General features: G+C 40.6%; 1 protein-coding gene across 1 annotated transcript; it reads right to left on the bottom strand.

The window, feature by feature from the left end:
• Positions 1–4,578: 4,578 nt before the first annotated feature.
• On the bottom strand, positions 4,579–14,263 carry BCL10 (BCL10 immune signaling adaptor). Its single transcript, XM_043460792.1, has 3 exons — positions 13,946–14,263; positions 8,126–8,414; positions 4,579–5,951 (listed from the first exon to the last, which is right to left on the bottom strand). Exons 1-3 carry the CDS (start codon positions 14,000–14,002, stop codon positions 5,605–5,607), a joined length of 693 nt encoding a protein of 230 aa, XP_043316727.1. The 5' UTR covers positions 14,003–14,263; the 3' UTR covers positions 4,579–5,604.
• Between the last annotated feature and the right edge of the window lie 413 nt (positions 14,264–14,676).

The raw sequence follows: 14,676 nt of genomic DNA, 5'->3' as shown, positions 1-14,676 counted from the left end.
CCTCCCTTTTAGTAAATAACATAACCACCTGCTTAGCCACCAGGGAAACTAGAAATCTTTGACTTTTGGGGAACTCAGAAGAATGATACACACATGAAGGCAAAGTTGGTCTCAGTGTAAAGTTGGTATCAGTGGTATGCATTCACAGACCGCACCTAAGGATGCCTATGTCAGACATGACTTAGCAACTGAACAACAATGGTTTGTTGTAGGCAAAGAATACAGATTAAAATTAACCAAGGGAAGAGATGTAGGGGGCAGAATGCTGGAGCCTTCCACATGCAGAGCTTCTGGTTGTCTTCTCCCAGGGGAGGTGTAGACAGTGCTCACTTCTGCAGCAAAGATGTGTGGGGCCTGCATGGGGCCATCAGGGGAGCCTCACCAGAGCCTTAGTCTCCAGAGGTTTTACTGGGGATTGGTCATTCGGACATAGCCTCCAGCCCCTCCATAATAGTGAAAAGTGAAAGTCGCTCAGTCGCATCTGACTCTTTGTGACCCCATGGACTGTATAGTCCATGAATTCTCTAGGCCAGAATACTGGAGTGGTTTGCCATGCCCTTCTTCAGGGCATCTTCCCAACGCAGGGATCGAACCCACATCTCCCACATTGCAGGCAGATTCTTTACCAGCTAAGCCACCAGGGAAACTCAAGGATACTGGAGTGGGTAGCCTATCTTCTCCAGGGGATCTTCCTGTAGGGTAAGGGAGTTAGAGAAGGTGACATTCAGAAAAAGAACAAGACCGGCACTTTACAGAAACAGATCACCTTTAATGAGGAGAGAAGGGGCAGCAGTCAGATTTGCGAGCTGCAGCACTAACTCAAGAAAAGAGTAAGTATATAGAGGCATATATATGGAAAAAGGGAGGCCTGGCGTGCTGCGATTCATGGGGTCGCAAAGAGTTGGACACAGCTGAGCGACTGAACTGAAAAAGAAGGAAGAAAATTCAGACTTCTCACAGTGGTTTATAAATCCTCCCATATCTGATCCTATCTGTGAAATCTTACTTTTCAATCCAGGCTCCTGAATTCCCTAGTCATCCCTCTTACGTTCCTGCCTGTATTATCCTCACTAGCTTATTCTTGCCTCAGGACTTGTGCACTCGATATTCAGTCCAGTTCAGTTGCTCAGTCGTGTCGACTCTTTGCGACCCCATGAACTGCAGCACACCACACCTCCCTGTCCATCACCAACTCCCAGAGTTTACCCAAACTCATGTCCATTGAGTCGGTGATGCCATCCAACCATCTCATCCTCTGTTGTCCCCTTCTCCTCCTGCCCTCAATCTTTCCCAGCATCAGGGTCTTTTCAAATGAGTTAGCTCTGCACATCAGGTGGCCAAAGTACTGGAGTTTCAACTTCAATATCAGTCCTTCCAACGAACACCCAGGACTGATCTCCTTTAGGATGGACTGGTTGGATCTCCTTGCAGTCCAAGGGACTCTCAAGAGTCTTCTCCAACACCACACTTCAAAAGCATCAATTCTTCGGCACTCAGCTTTCTTTATAGTCCAACTCTCACATCCATACATGACTACTGGAAAAACCATAGCCTTGACCTTTGTTGACAAAGTAATGTCTCTGCTTTTTAATATGCTGTCTAGGTTGGTCATAACTTTCCTTCCAAGGAGTAAGCATCTTTTAATTTCATGGCTGCAGTCACCATCTGCAGTGATTTTGGAGCCCAGAAAAATAAAGTCAGCCACTGTTTCCCTATCTGTTTGCCATGAAGTGGTGGGACCAGATGCCATGATCTTAGCTTTCTGAATGTTGAGCTTTAAGTCAACTTTCTCACTCTCTTCTTTCACTTTCATCAAGAGGCTCTTTAGTTCTTCTTCACTTTCTGCCATAAGGGTGGTGTCATCTGCGTATCTGAGGTTATTGCTATATCTCCTGGCAATCTTGATTCCAGCTTGTGCTTTTCTCCAGCCCAGCGTTCCTCATGATGTACTCTGCATATAAGTTAAATAAGCAGGGTGACTTACTCCTTTTCCTATTTGGAACCAGTCTGTTGTTCCATGTCCAGTTCTAACTGTTGCTTCCTGACCTGCATACAGGTTTCTCAAGAGGCAGGTCAGGTGGTCTGGTATTCCCATTGCTTTCAGAATTTTCCACAGTTTATTGTGGTCCACAGTTTGCCTAAACTTCTCCTGAGAACTTCATACAGCTGGCCCCTTCCTTCTTATGATTTAGGCTCAGCTCAAATGTTGCCTGCTTTGAGAGGAGCTCCCTCATGCTGTTATACTCTCGTCCAAGTTACTTTTTAGCTCATACCTGCCCCATTTTGTATCTGTGGCAGCTAGAATTATCTGGGTTTCCTTGTTTATTTTCTATGTCCTCCAACTAGAATACAAGTTCTCTATGAGAACACAGACTTGGTCTGTTTTGTTTATTGCTGTTATGTGTAGCACCTCGAATGATAGGTACCCGTAAATACTGAATTAATGAGTGAAAAAAATAGTGTCCACTCTTACCTGCCATCTGAGAAATGTTAACAAGAGAACTACAGCAAAAACTAACAAACTAACAAAATTATGCAAAGCAATTATATTCCAATGAAAACACAGCAAATAAAAATAGAAAAAAAATTTTTTTTAAAAAAGAGCATGGAGTTATAGAAAGAACACTGACCTTAAAGTCAAACAGTCTAGATTTCAATTCTAGAGATTGTTTCTCTGTTCAAAACAAAGTAACAATAAAACCTTCCTTGCAATGTTGGTATTAGTGCTGAAAACAGTAACACACATGTGCAAACATCAAGCCCCAGTATTTGGCCCCCAGTAAGACTGTGGTTTCCAAACACTATTGCACATTGGAAAATTTTGACACACTTCTGATGACTGTCTTTCACAATCCAAACATTCTGACATTCCCATTTAATTGGTAATGGGGTGTAGCTTGGCACTGGGATCTTTAAAATCTCTTTAGGTGATTCTAAAATGGGCAGCAAAGTTTGAGAACCACCACAGGACAACTGTCTGATAATTAAGTAGAATGTGAAGTTCGGAGTGAGGACTTTAGGAGCAGTGCTAAAATTACTCACAAATTGTGCTTATATTTAACTCTCCTTTCAGAAAACCCTCCTAAGAGTACATTTAACAATTAAAAGATCGATTTGCTCCTTGGTTAGCTATTTTTTCCCCCAAGTCAATAATCATTGTATAAACTAAGTATTGATCGTACTACTACATGATTCATGAAACAATATTTTATGCAATTGTTAAGTATATACATTTTAAAACATTTTTAATATTTAAAGGAAAGCTATGACAAACCTAGAGAATGTATTAAAAAGTAGAGACATAACTTCACTTACAAAGGTCCGTATAGTCAAAGCTGGGGTTTTTCCAGTAGTCATGTACAGATGTGAGACTTGGATCATAATGAAAGCTGAGCACCAAAGAGTTGATGTTTTCAAATTGTAGTGCTGGAGAAGACTCTTTTTAAGAGTCCCTTGGACAGCAGGGAGATCAAACCTGTCAAAGCTGAAGGAAGTCAACCCTGAATATTCACTGGAAGGACTGATGCTAAAGCTGAAGCTCCAATACTTTGGCCACCTGATGTGAAGAGCCAATTCACTGGAAAAGTTCCTGATGCTGGAAAAGATTGAAGGCAAAAAGAGAAGGGGGCAGCAGAGGATGAGATGGTTAGATATTATCACTGACTCAATGGGCATTAATGTGAGGAAACTCCAAAAGGTAGTGGAGGACAGAGGAGCCTGGTGTGGGTCTCAAACAGTCAGACATGACTTAGCGACTGAACATATCAATATAGCAAACAGGGGATGGGGGCAGGTATATGGGAACTCTACTTTCTGCTCAAGTTTTCCATAAACCTAGGACTGCTCTAGAAAATAAATTCTCAATTTTTAAAACAATTTAAAAAAATGAACTCAAAGGTATGTTTTTTAATATTAAGTGATAATGTATCTGTGAATTTTTTCACTGCTGCATTAATCAACCCAATAACCAGTTGCACTCATGTCAGACTACCATTCAAGTTTACACATTTTTGGCAATGGCTGGTTTTCAGTGTTTAAAGGAAAAAAACTGACTTCATAGGATTCAGAAAACCCAAAAGCCTAAATTTGAAAACCCCAAAACCTTAATTTTATTGCCTACATAGTCAACAGTCTGAAAGAAAAGTATTAATATAAATATAGGTGCTACAGCATATCTAAATTAAGATCTTTGATTCCAAGTAAATCTTAAACTTAAAAAAAAGTAACTGCATATCAAATTTTAATAAATGAAAAGCCTGCTTCTGCTTTTGAAAAAGATTTCTTTAAACATAATGTCACTATTTTTTTTTTCAACTGCCAATATCTTATTATGCTATCCTGGAGGTGAAACATGCTTCTCCAAAATCCTTGGAAAATGTTTATACTATAAAAATCACCCAGTCTTTAAAAAAATTTAAAAGCCAATATGCCAGTCTTCTTCATGATTGATAATTTCATCAGTCCATCCAGAAATGAACTTCATCTCACAACTTGAATACTTCCTATAAATATTGGTACATATAAAAATAGTTCTAGGTATTTCCTACTGAAAAAATTGATACTTCCAAAACACAGCACTACAACTTAAAAATGTTTATTTTCAATAGTATATTTCCATCTCTGCTTTTTGCAAGTAATGGAAATATATAGGAAACAGGTATCTGGAAATAGATAATTATAATTTAATGAAAACAATGAAAGCAGAAGATTTATAAATTTGTAAAATAAGTCATACTTTGTCATAGAACAAATGATCTGCTTGTTCCAAATAGTATTAAAAATAGAATGTAATATACACACACAAAAACCATTTTGTCCTAATTATTTCAATTGTACAGTGGTCCTCATTAAAAGGGAACAAAAAATACAGAAAAAAGTGTTTTTAAAAATCTCATCAAATTATATGTAATAACTGAAGTTTATGCCAAGATTTTTCTTTAGGAATAAAAATGATAAAGCAAAGAATGTCACAATTTTAAGGAAGTAGTATTTATTAGTAAAATTAGTAAGACATGTATTTTGGCAAATTGATACCTTAGCTGGCTCAAACTCCATTAGATATCCATCTGAATCAAAAGGGGACTTTGTAAGTGTCTGAAAGCCAGCTAAGTGGGGAAAAGACTTTTTTTCTGTCTGCTGGCAGTTTTCCCAGTAGTGATAGGCTTTATTACTGAATGGGAACAGCTTAATTCTGAAAATTTACTGCTGAATGATTGGAAAGGACTATTAAGACTGTGAAACTTATTAGCACAAACTCACAAGGAATAAACATTATTCACAGTCTAACACTGTATTCTCAAATAGAGAAATGTTGCCTTTTTTAAAGTTACTCTTAACACATGATGAGAGTGAAAACACTAAATCTCAAACTTCTGAAATTTGAAAATACTGAAAAGTACATGATCAACACTGAATATGATCAACACTTACTTTAGCTCTCTAAAAATATGCTTTTATTCTAGAAAATTCTATTTACAAAGTATGTTTATGTTGCATTTTATAAAACATGTATCAATATTAGTAAGTCATGGTAGCAATTTTATGATTCATATCCTTTCCAATATTTTTTGTCATCATTAAAAAAAAGTAAAAGGCAGTAAACTGTCATTGCCGCAAAACAGCGCGTGATCGTAAGGGAAGAAACATCTCACTAGAGTTTCCTTCTTCTTCTAACTGCAGCTCTGGAGGCAAAGGAGGAGCCCCAGGGTCCCCAGGTCTTGGAAGTGTAGTTGAAGAGAAGGTGGGATTTTCAGTTCTGCCTACTTCTAGAACAGGCAAATTCAGAGAAGAATCAGTAGAAAAAAAGGGGGCCGTGCTGGATTCTCCTTCTGGGTGATACATGATGGTGGATGCTCTCAGTTTCTCAGAGAAATTACTCTCATCCGAATTTGATCTAGAGAGGTTATTTGTGGCTCCATCAGGAAAAGGCTCACAGCTGCTACATTTCAGTCCTACAATACAATTATTCAGATATAAATAAGAAGTAAATAGGAAATGTGAATCCACACCCATCTTGGAACTTTTTAAAGATCATACAAATTTAAACAGCAGTTTATAAATTGTCATAATCCATTTTCACATTTTATCTGCTCCTGACAATCATGACAATTACTTTTTTGAGACAAGTGAATAATCTCAAGGAATCTAAATGACATGCTAAAATTCACATTTAATTTCCTTACTTATACTTAACCATTGAAGGACCTGAAAAAGTAGCTCCTAAAATTATTCATAGAATAAGAAATAGCTTTTACAACTAAAAAATATTTTTAAGCATTCTAGTATACACACACACACAAAACATTGCCCAATAAAAAAATTAAAACTGGATATATCCTAAAATTCTATAAGTTAAGTACTTTGAACTCCTGAATCATGGAGTATTAGAAGTGGAAGGGATTCTGGAGGGCATCTGGGATAGCCTCTCACTATGAGAGACACCATGAGAACACTGAGGCCCAGAACACTGAAGTCATGCCCAACATTCCAGGATTACTTCATGCTAAGGTGACACCTAGAACCCAAGTCTCCTCTTCACACTACACAAAAAATGTTCTGATTCTCAACCTACCATTTTACTTAAATAGCAGTGGTTGTTCTGAACAAAAAATTCTGTCATATCCAAAGGATATAGTCAACAATTAGCCTCATGGTGGAAATAAATACAAATGCATTTATCTTTCTGTTAGGCTTAGCAAATATTCAACCCAACTGTGTACAGGCACAGAAAAGTTCCTGAGCTGACAGATTTTGTATAACACCTGCAAAGTCTGTAAAGCACATCTGTATGTCATTTTTTTTCCACTAGTTTTTCAACTTCACAATACAGTCAGCATTTCTGTCCCATGGAAAAGAAACTATTTTCTTAAATATGTTTCAAGGGGAAACTTCATGTGTTCTAGCCTTAGACTTATAGACTGAGTTCTGTAAGGTAAAGTCCTAAATTACTCATTTCTGTTTCCCTAGTGCTTAAAAGAGCTGGAATAGAGCTGTTATCACACTCACATTTATCTTAAGTGCTATGTAGAGAGAGACAGGGAAAAAAATGGGGGGCTGGGGAGAGAGGGGAATTTAAATTGTGCAGACAATTCTATATAACATTCCAATCAGTGAGTATGTGCTCCATGGTGAGGGTGAAACAGAAGGGGTAAATTTGCTCCTCCCTTAATCAATATATTTCATGCCTCTCTCATCTCACCTGACTGAGTGTGATTCTAGTGTTTAAAGTCACGTATGTTTTATACAACATGATTCTTATCAACATAGGCCAACTATTTTATTGTGTGATCAACTGGTAGAAGAAAAACCACCAGAATTTATCAAAGGTAAAGTACTTTACCTATATACTGTTCTTTATTTGTGATCTGCATTTTCAGGGGTTACTTTTTAACAGATTAATCTTGCATTCTACTAACTTTAGAAACAAACTCCTGTATTTCTAAGAAATACTGCGATTTCATTATGGTTGTTTTCTATAAATATAGTGTTGCTGCTGCTAAGTCTCTTCAGTCGTGTCCAACTCTGTGCGACCCCATAGACGGGAGCCCATCAGGCTCCCCCATCCCTGGGATTCTCCAGGCAAGAACACTGGAGTGGGCTGCCACTGCATTCTCCGAAATGTAGTGTTGCTGCTGCTGCTAAGTCACGTCAGTCGTGTCTGACTCTGTGCGACCCCATAGACGGCAGCCCCCCAGGCTCCCGTCCCTGGAATTCTCCAGGCAAGAATACTGGAGTGGGTTGCCATTTCCTTCTCCAATGCATGAAAGTGAAAAGTCAAAGTGAAGTCGCTCAGTCGTGTCTGACTCTTAGCGACCCCATGGACTGTAGCCCACCAGGCTCCTCCGTCCAAGGGATTTCCCACACAAGAGTACTGGAGTGGGGTGCCATTGCCTTCTCCAGAAATATAGTGTTAATGAACAGAAATACAGAACACTGAGTGATACTTCACTTTTGCAATGTAACGAAATCAAATAAGCCAAAAAAAATGCAAATCAAATGTAATGCTGAAGCTTGAACTTTTTAAATAAAAGCAAAAATAGTCATTTCTGGGCTTTCTGTTCTGCATTCTACTTTACAAAAGCATTGCTACATTTAAATGAACTCTTGGATACCTAAGGTATCTTACCTTTCAGATGCTCTAGTTTTATATTCCTAAGTTTTAGCACTTCATCTGTAATCTTCTGTATTAGGAAGTTCTGTGTTTTTTCTCGTCGAATAGATTCGACCAGGGTATCCAGTCCTTTGGGGTTTTCTTGTAAGTAGTCTAACAGTTTTCCAGCCCTTTTTCTACTTGACGTTCGGCAAGAAATTTCTTCAGTGTCTTCTCTACTGAGTATTTTTTTTGCTCGTAGATGATCAAAATGTCTCTCAGCTATGATTTTTTCACACAGGTATACACGCAAATTTTCTAAAGCCTGAAAGAAATAAAATATGGCTTAATGTAACACCTAAGTCATACAGGTGACTGATAGTAAGTTAGGAATCTGACTGGTAAAAGAAAACATCCTGAAATCAGGAAGCTCAGCTCTACTAAAGGCATGCTATTAAGATGAGTGAGCAGGGTTTCCCTGGTGGTTCAGTGGTAAAGAATCTGCCTGCTAATGCAGGAGACACAGGTTCGATCCCTGGTCTGGGAAGATTCCACATGCTGTGGAGTAACTAAGTCCGTGCATCACAACTCTTGAGCCTGTGCTCCAGAGCCTGGGAGTCCCAACTACTGAGCCCACGTGCTGCAACTACTGAAGTCCGCGTGCTCCAGAGCCCGTGCTCCCCAACAAGAGAAGCCACCACAATGAGAAGTCTGTGCACCACAACTAGAGAGTAACCCCCACTTGGGGCAACATGAGAAAAGCCTGTGCAATAATGAAGATCCAGCACAAAAATAAATAAATAAATAATTATATACATTTTAAAAAAAAGATGAAGGAGCAAGGAGATAGAAGTAGGTCTCCGACTAGATATTCCTCACTGCTTCCGTCCTGCTCTGATCTCATTTTCACAATTATAAGCCAAGATCAAACTATTGTGAAGAGGGGACCAGTCTCTTCTAGGGAGCTTGGGTCTGTGGAAATAAAGAGAGGTATGCTGAGGGCCTTCAGAGGTAAAGATGAGAGCAGCGGTTATTGGGCATTTTAGTTTCCATTTAGTAAGGAATCTATGATTGGTCAGGACCAGAGACGATAACTTAGGCAGAGGTCTCATGGTTTATAACTTTCTCGTTATTAATTTTGCATCTTTCTAGAGTAAAACCCCAAAAGAGAGACAGAGAAAGAAAAAGAAAGAGCTTAAACTAAAGGGGACCATGATGTGTCTGTCTTTGCAGTCAGCTGGCAAGATGATAATCTAACTCAGTCTTGGGAGGTAGAAAGGTATGGGGGGAAAGAAACATAAAGGACCAGTGGATGTTGAAAAAAAAAAAACTAAAGAAACAAAGAAAAAGAAATCATATAAACAGGCCTACACCTGACAAGGGCTTCCCAGGTGGTGTTTGTAGTAAAGAACCCGCCTGCCAATGCAGACCTAAGAGACAGGGGTTTGATCCCTGGGTTTGGGAAGATCTCCTGGAGAAGGGCATGGCAACTCACTCCAGTATTCTTGCCTGGAGAATCCTATGGACAGAGGAGCCTGCAGGGCTACAGTCCATAGGGTCTCAAAGAGTCAGAGAAGACTAAAGCAACTTAGCACACATGCACACCTGACAAGTGCCTAGTGAGGCTTAATTAGCCAAAAATTGATGTGGGTCTCCATAAATGGCATTAATAATTTGATGTGAACAGCTGTATTACATAGCTCCTTCATTTACTAGATATGTGTTCTGGGGTAAATTCACTCCTTTGGGCCTCAGTTTCCTCATCTGAGTGTAATGAGATATGTAAAACTTAACATATGTAAAGTACTTGGAAAAGTGCTTGGTACATATAAGTGATAAGGAAATGTTAGTGATGATGCCAATGATGACTAATTTGATTCACACTGACAAAGATGAACTAAAGGCAATGGAAAATCTTCAAAATACTCCAGTATATGGTGGCAGAAAAGTAGCTTAGGTGAAGGGGTTCCTAGAATTCTCAGTCCACTAAATTCCCACATTTATTTATTCACAAGACACATTTCGCATATCTAAATGCCTAATATGCCAAGTGCTGACAGTGGATATTGCAAAGATGAACAAGACTTAAATTCTGCATGCAAAGGGCACATAGTCCAGTTGAAGAATACATTATTAACTCAAGTTAGTAATTGTGAGATAATGGAATATGACCCAGAAAAAAAAAAGATATAGGTCAAGTAGTGGGGAAGCATAGAGAGGCAACTTACTCTGCCTCTAGGACCCGGGAAATTTACAGAGGCCACACCTGAGAGAGAGGCATGAAGGGCATGTAGTAGGGGAAATTACATTTCCCTGTAGCCAAAACCTCATCAAAGGCTTATAAATAAGAAGCCATAAGAAAAGTTTTACAGAGGGCTGGGGGAAGCAAAAATTGGGGTCAAAGGGGACTAGTTAGACGACTGCTGCCATATCTTACATATATTATGCTGAGTGCATGAATTTCAGCTGACAGGATGAGGAGAGAGAAAAATAGATTTAAAAGATGAACTTCTTGGAGAACCTCATGTGTTTCATTTCTACCATATGTTGTTGATCCCTCAATTCTGCGATGTGATCGAGACTGTCTCCCTAGAGATCCCAATGGTACTTGAAATTCAGTATGTCCAAAACCAAATTTATCTTCTCCTATCCTTTTCCTCTGACATTGTAAACTCACTTGGGAGTACCACCATCTATTCAACAAGCTATAAACCTTCAACCCACCCTTGACTTTTCCATTTCCACCCACCTGATACATTCGATCACCCACCCACCAAATCCTGCTGATATATATCTTCCTCAGCGCCTACATTCAAAATCATCACCAAGTCCTATCACTACTATTTAAAAAAATGTCTGGAATTCTCCTGTTCCATCCATCTCCACTACCTGTACCATCCATCTCCACTACCTGTACCCTGATCCAAATCACCATCATCTCTCACCTCTATAAAGTCCAAGAATCTCCTCACTAGTTGCCCTGTTCTCACTTTTGCTCACCCCAGTCCATACATTAGGCAGAGGAAATTCTTCAATAGGTCTCTATTACACTTGGGAAGAAAATCCCACTTTACTAGCACCTATAAGACCCTTTATAATCTGGCCCTAGCCTATCATTCTAACTTCACCTCAAGGCACTCAACAGCTTGCCTGCATTAGATCCTTTGCAAATTCTGTCTAGAATGTTCTTCCCCAGTTCTGTCACATCCTTCAGGAATCTGTTTAAATATAACCTTCCCTGAACATCCTATCTCAAGTAATTTCTCCTCTTATCCTGTTGTCTCAACACCTGTTCATCTCCTTCACAGTACTTACCATAATTTGAAATTATACATTTGTTTTCAACCCTAAGAACTCACATGTTAAAAGCAGGCAAGAACCAGGTACATTTTGTTCAACTCTGTATATCCTACACTTAGCAGAGTGCCAAGTAGATAATGTTTTGGATGAATGTAAAATTCATTGTTATTTTGTGATTCGCAATTATCATTTTACATGTCTCCTCCTGCCCCAAGAAGTTGAGCTGTTCTCAAACTAGAATTTTATCTTCGTTTTTAATTTTTAAACTGTTAGAATCAATGGCAGTATCAGCCTCACAGTAGTGTGTAGTCTATATTTATGAAACTGAACTAAATTAAAAGATGAGAGAAACAACTAGATGAAGTACACAGGGGGAAGCGATATAGTAAAGTAGTAGTAGCCTGAAAAAAAAAAAAGAAAGAAATGGGAGTTGCTATGTGGATAAGTCCTCTATATCTGCAGATTCTGTACCCTCAGATTCAACCAAGAATAGACCAAAAATATTTGGGAAAAAAAAAATTTCCAGAAGTTTCAAAAAGCAAAACTTGAATTTGCTGTGTGGGTCAACTGTTTACATAGCATTTACATTGTACTAGGTATTAAAAGTAATCTAGAGATGATTCAGAGTATATGGGCAGATGTGTGTAGGTTACATGCAAATATTATGCCATTTTATAAAAGGGACTTGAGTATCCATGAATTTGGTATCAGCAGTCAATCCCCCATAGATACAGAAGGAGAACTGTACACTAATCACCAAGACAGAGAATACAGTAGAAACAGCAAGTGGCTTTGGGGGAGGGATGATAAAAATTCAATTTTAGACAAAGTGAGAAGTCTGAAGGATATAAAAGTGGATTTCCAGTAGACATTTGGAAATAAGCACTTAGAGATGAGAAAGAAGGAAGTCCAAATATGTGAATGATAATTTTAAAACTTCTAAGTTCACAAACCATTTTGAAAATATCATGAACAAAATTTCTAAGAAAAAAATGTGCACATAGTGTTTTTCATAGATGTCCTGAAACCTGTTCATGATTCCCTAAGGTTATGAATTTCTGATATAGCTGTAAATTGAAGTCATGGAGACGGAAAGTATCAATGAACAGATGGGAAAAAATAAAGGCCTGGAAGCCTCCCTTAACATCTGTACAGGTGTTATATTATGTACATGTTTTGTATCTTTTCACTTGAACCTCTCACTACCTGGCTTATCAACTACAAAATGGGAAAGACAATCATCTGCCTTAGAGGTTGTTGGGAACATTGTCAACTGTGTGACACAGCATCTGGAACACAGCAGGCCTAGCTCTTGAAGTTCATGTTTTTACTCGCACAAATCTTGAATAACACAACACTCATTTGTTCTTTAGTAGTTATCAATATCCCAGTCTTAACTAGAATATAAAGCAGGGGTGACTTTTTTTTGTTGTTATCTTCCCAGGCCTAAGAACAATACTTTCCATAAAATAAGTGCTCCACAACTATCTGTTGAAGGAGGAAACTAAGGCACACGTCCCAGTCATAACCAGTTTCCTTCTGCTAATTCATTACCAGAATTGCTCACAGTAATTCTGTTATTACTCACTGTAATTATGAGTACAGCATAATAAACCTTACAGGTGAGGGGAAAGCAAACAAACATTTAAAACGCTCTTCTGTCTAGTTCACAAAGATGATTCTGTGAAAGTATTGCAGTGGTAAAGCCAGAACACAGTTCATGTTCATGTTGTTTTTAATTTGAATATAAAGTATTTTGATGGTTCTCAGAGAAGTCTCATGTGGCAAAACAAGTTACTAAAAGCAAAGGAAAAGAGAAACAGGTCAGACCTAAATAAAGTCATTCTCTATGAATAAACACTAAGATCTGTGCACTTCACCATCCAAGCAGAAGAGCATAATTTAGCTACTGATTATCTCCAACGTTCACCTGTACATTAATTCTCGACTTCTTGTATTCTCCCCCCACCCCCACCCCGCCCCTTCAATTTAAATACGTGGGTGTTTCCTTAGTAGGGGAATTCCAGGTAGTGCTTTCAGCTGTCGAGCTTCCCCCAACCCCTTTTGCAAAAGTTTCACGTATTTGCTCCGCTGCTTGGGATGCTTTATCTGGTCCAGCTTTTGCTCCAGGTCGAGCCAGCAGCCAAGGCAGTCTGACTCAAGGATGAACTTGAGTCGTCGATCCCTAGCAACGCAGCTCCAAGGCGCACCTGGGGTGAAATCACCAGGGGATGAGTGAAGAGTGGGCAAGAAGCTGACTGTTAAGAAACGCTCCACTGAACAAGGTTTCAGAAACCCAAGTCCTGCTTTTATTGATTTAAAAAGTGGATTAACAGGTCAGCGGGGGGCAGGTCACTTCCACCAAGTTTCCTCGCCTGGAGGGCTCGTCGCGGTCCTGCGGTTCCTGGACGTTCCGCTTCTCCGACCCCGGACTCCTCCTCCAATTCCGACTCGGACTAGGACGCTGGGTTTCCGCTTTCCTCGGCCGCAGAACTGCAGCCCGCCCCCGCCCGCCCCTAGCCCGCGACGGCGCCTGGACAAGGTTGTGCTACTCACGTCCTTCTTCACTTCAGTCAGGTCCTCCTCGGTGAGGGACGGCGCGGTGGGCTCCATGGCGGAGGCGGGAGATGGCGCTTCTTCCGGGTCCAGGAGCTCCGGCTGCGCCGCCCCGCCCAGGCTGCGGGCTTCGGCCTTCGAATGAAGGGGCAGAAGGGAGACGGAGAGGGTCGGGAGGGAGAGGGCTGCCCCTTCGAGGACCGATGGACCAGTAAGTCAAACTGTGGCGCTTCCGGCAGAGCCGAGGGCGCAGTAGACCTACTTCTCCACAAGCGGAGCTCGGAGCCCCGGCTCCTTCTCTCTCCCGGAGGCCCAGGAGCAGGCACCGCCCCTCGGGGGGGCCACCGGGAGAGCCCGCCCCGTCTCTACAGCAGCCAATCAGAGCCATCCTGCGGGACGCCCTTGTCCCCGCCCCCTGCCGGAGCCTTTCAGGAGCGGCTCCGCCCACAGCCTCCTGAGCGTCTGCGTGTGGCAGCGGGGTGGCCTCGCCGAAGGGAATCGTTTCCGTGGGTGGGGTACGTAGCTGCTCTGCCTGCCTGCGGTCGCCGCCTGCGCAGACAGTTCACAGGTGGGGTTGGGTCTCTGCTTGTCGGTACTTTGGGGTTCCTCCCGTTTTCCCAGACCCTACCCAACGATTTTCTGTTGCTGCTTGCTCGCTCGTTTTAGAACTATTTGGTCAGACACTGACATGCGTGTGTACACATACACGCGAGACGCATGTACACAGCCTA

The sequence above is a fragment of the Cervus canadensis genome, chromosome 2, assembly GCF_019320065.1.
Source record: "Cervus canadensis isolate Bull #8, Minnesota chromosome 2, ASM1932006v1, whole genome shotgun sequence".
Classification (NCBI taxonomy): Eukaryota; Metazoa; Chordata; class Mammalia; order Artiodactyla; family Cervidae; genus Cervus; species Cervus canadensis.
This window is presented reverse-complemented; position numbering and strand designations above follow the sequence as displayed.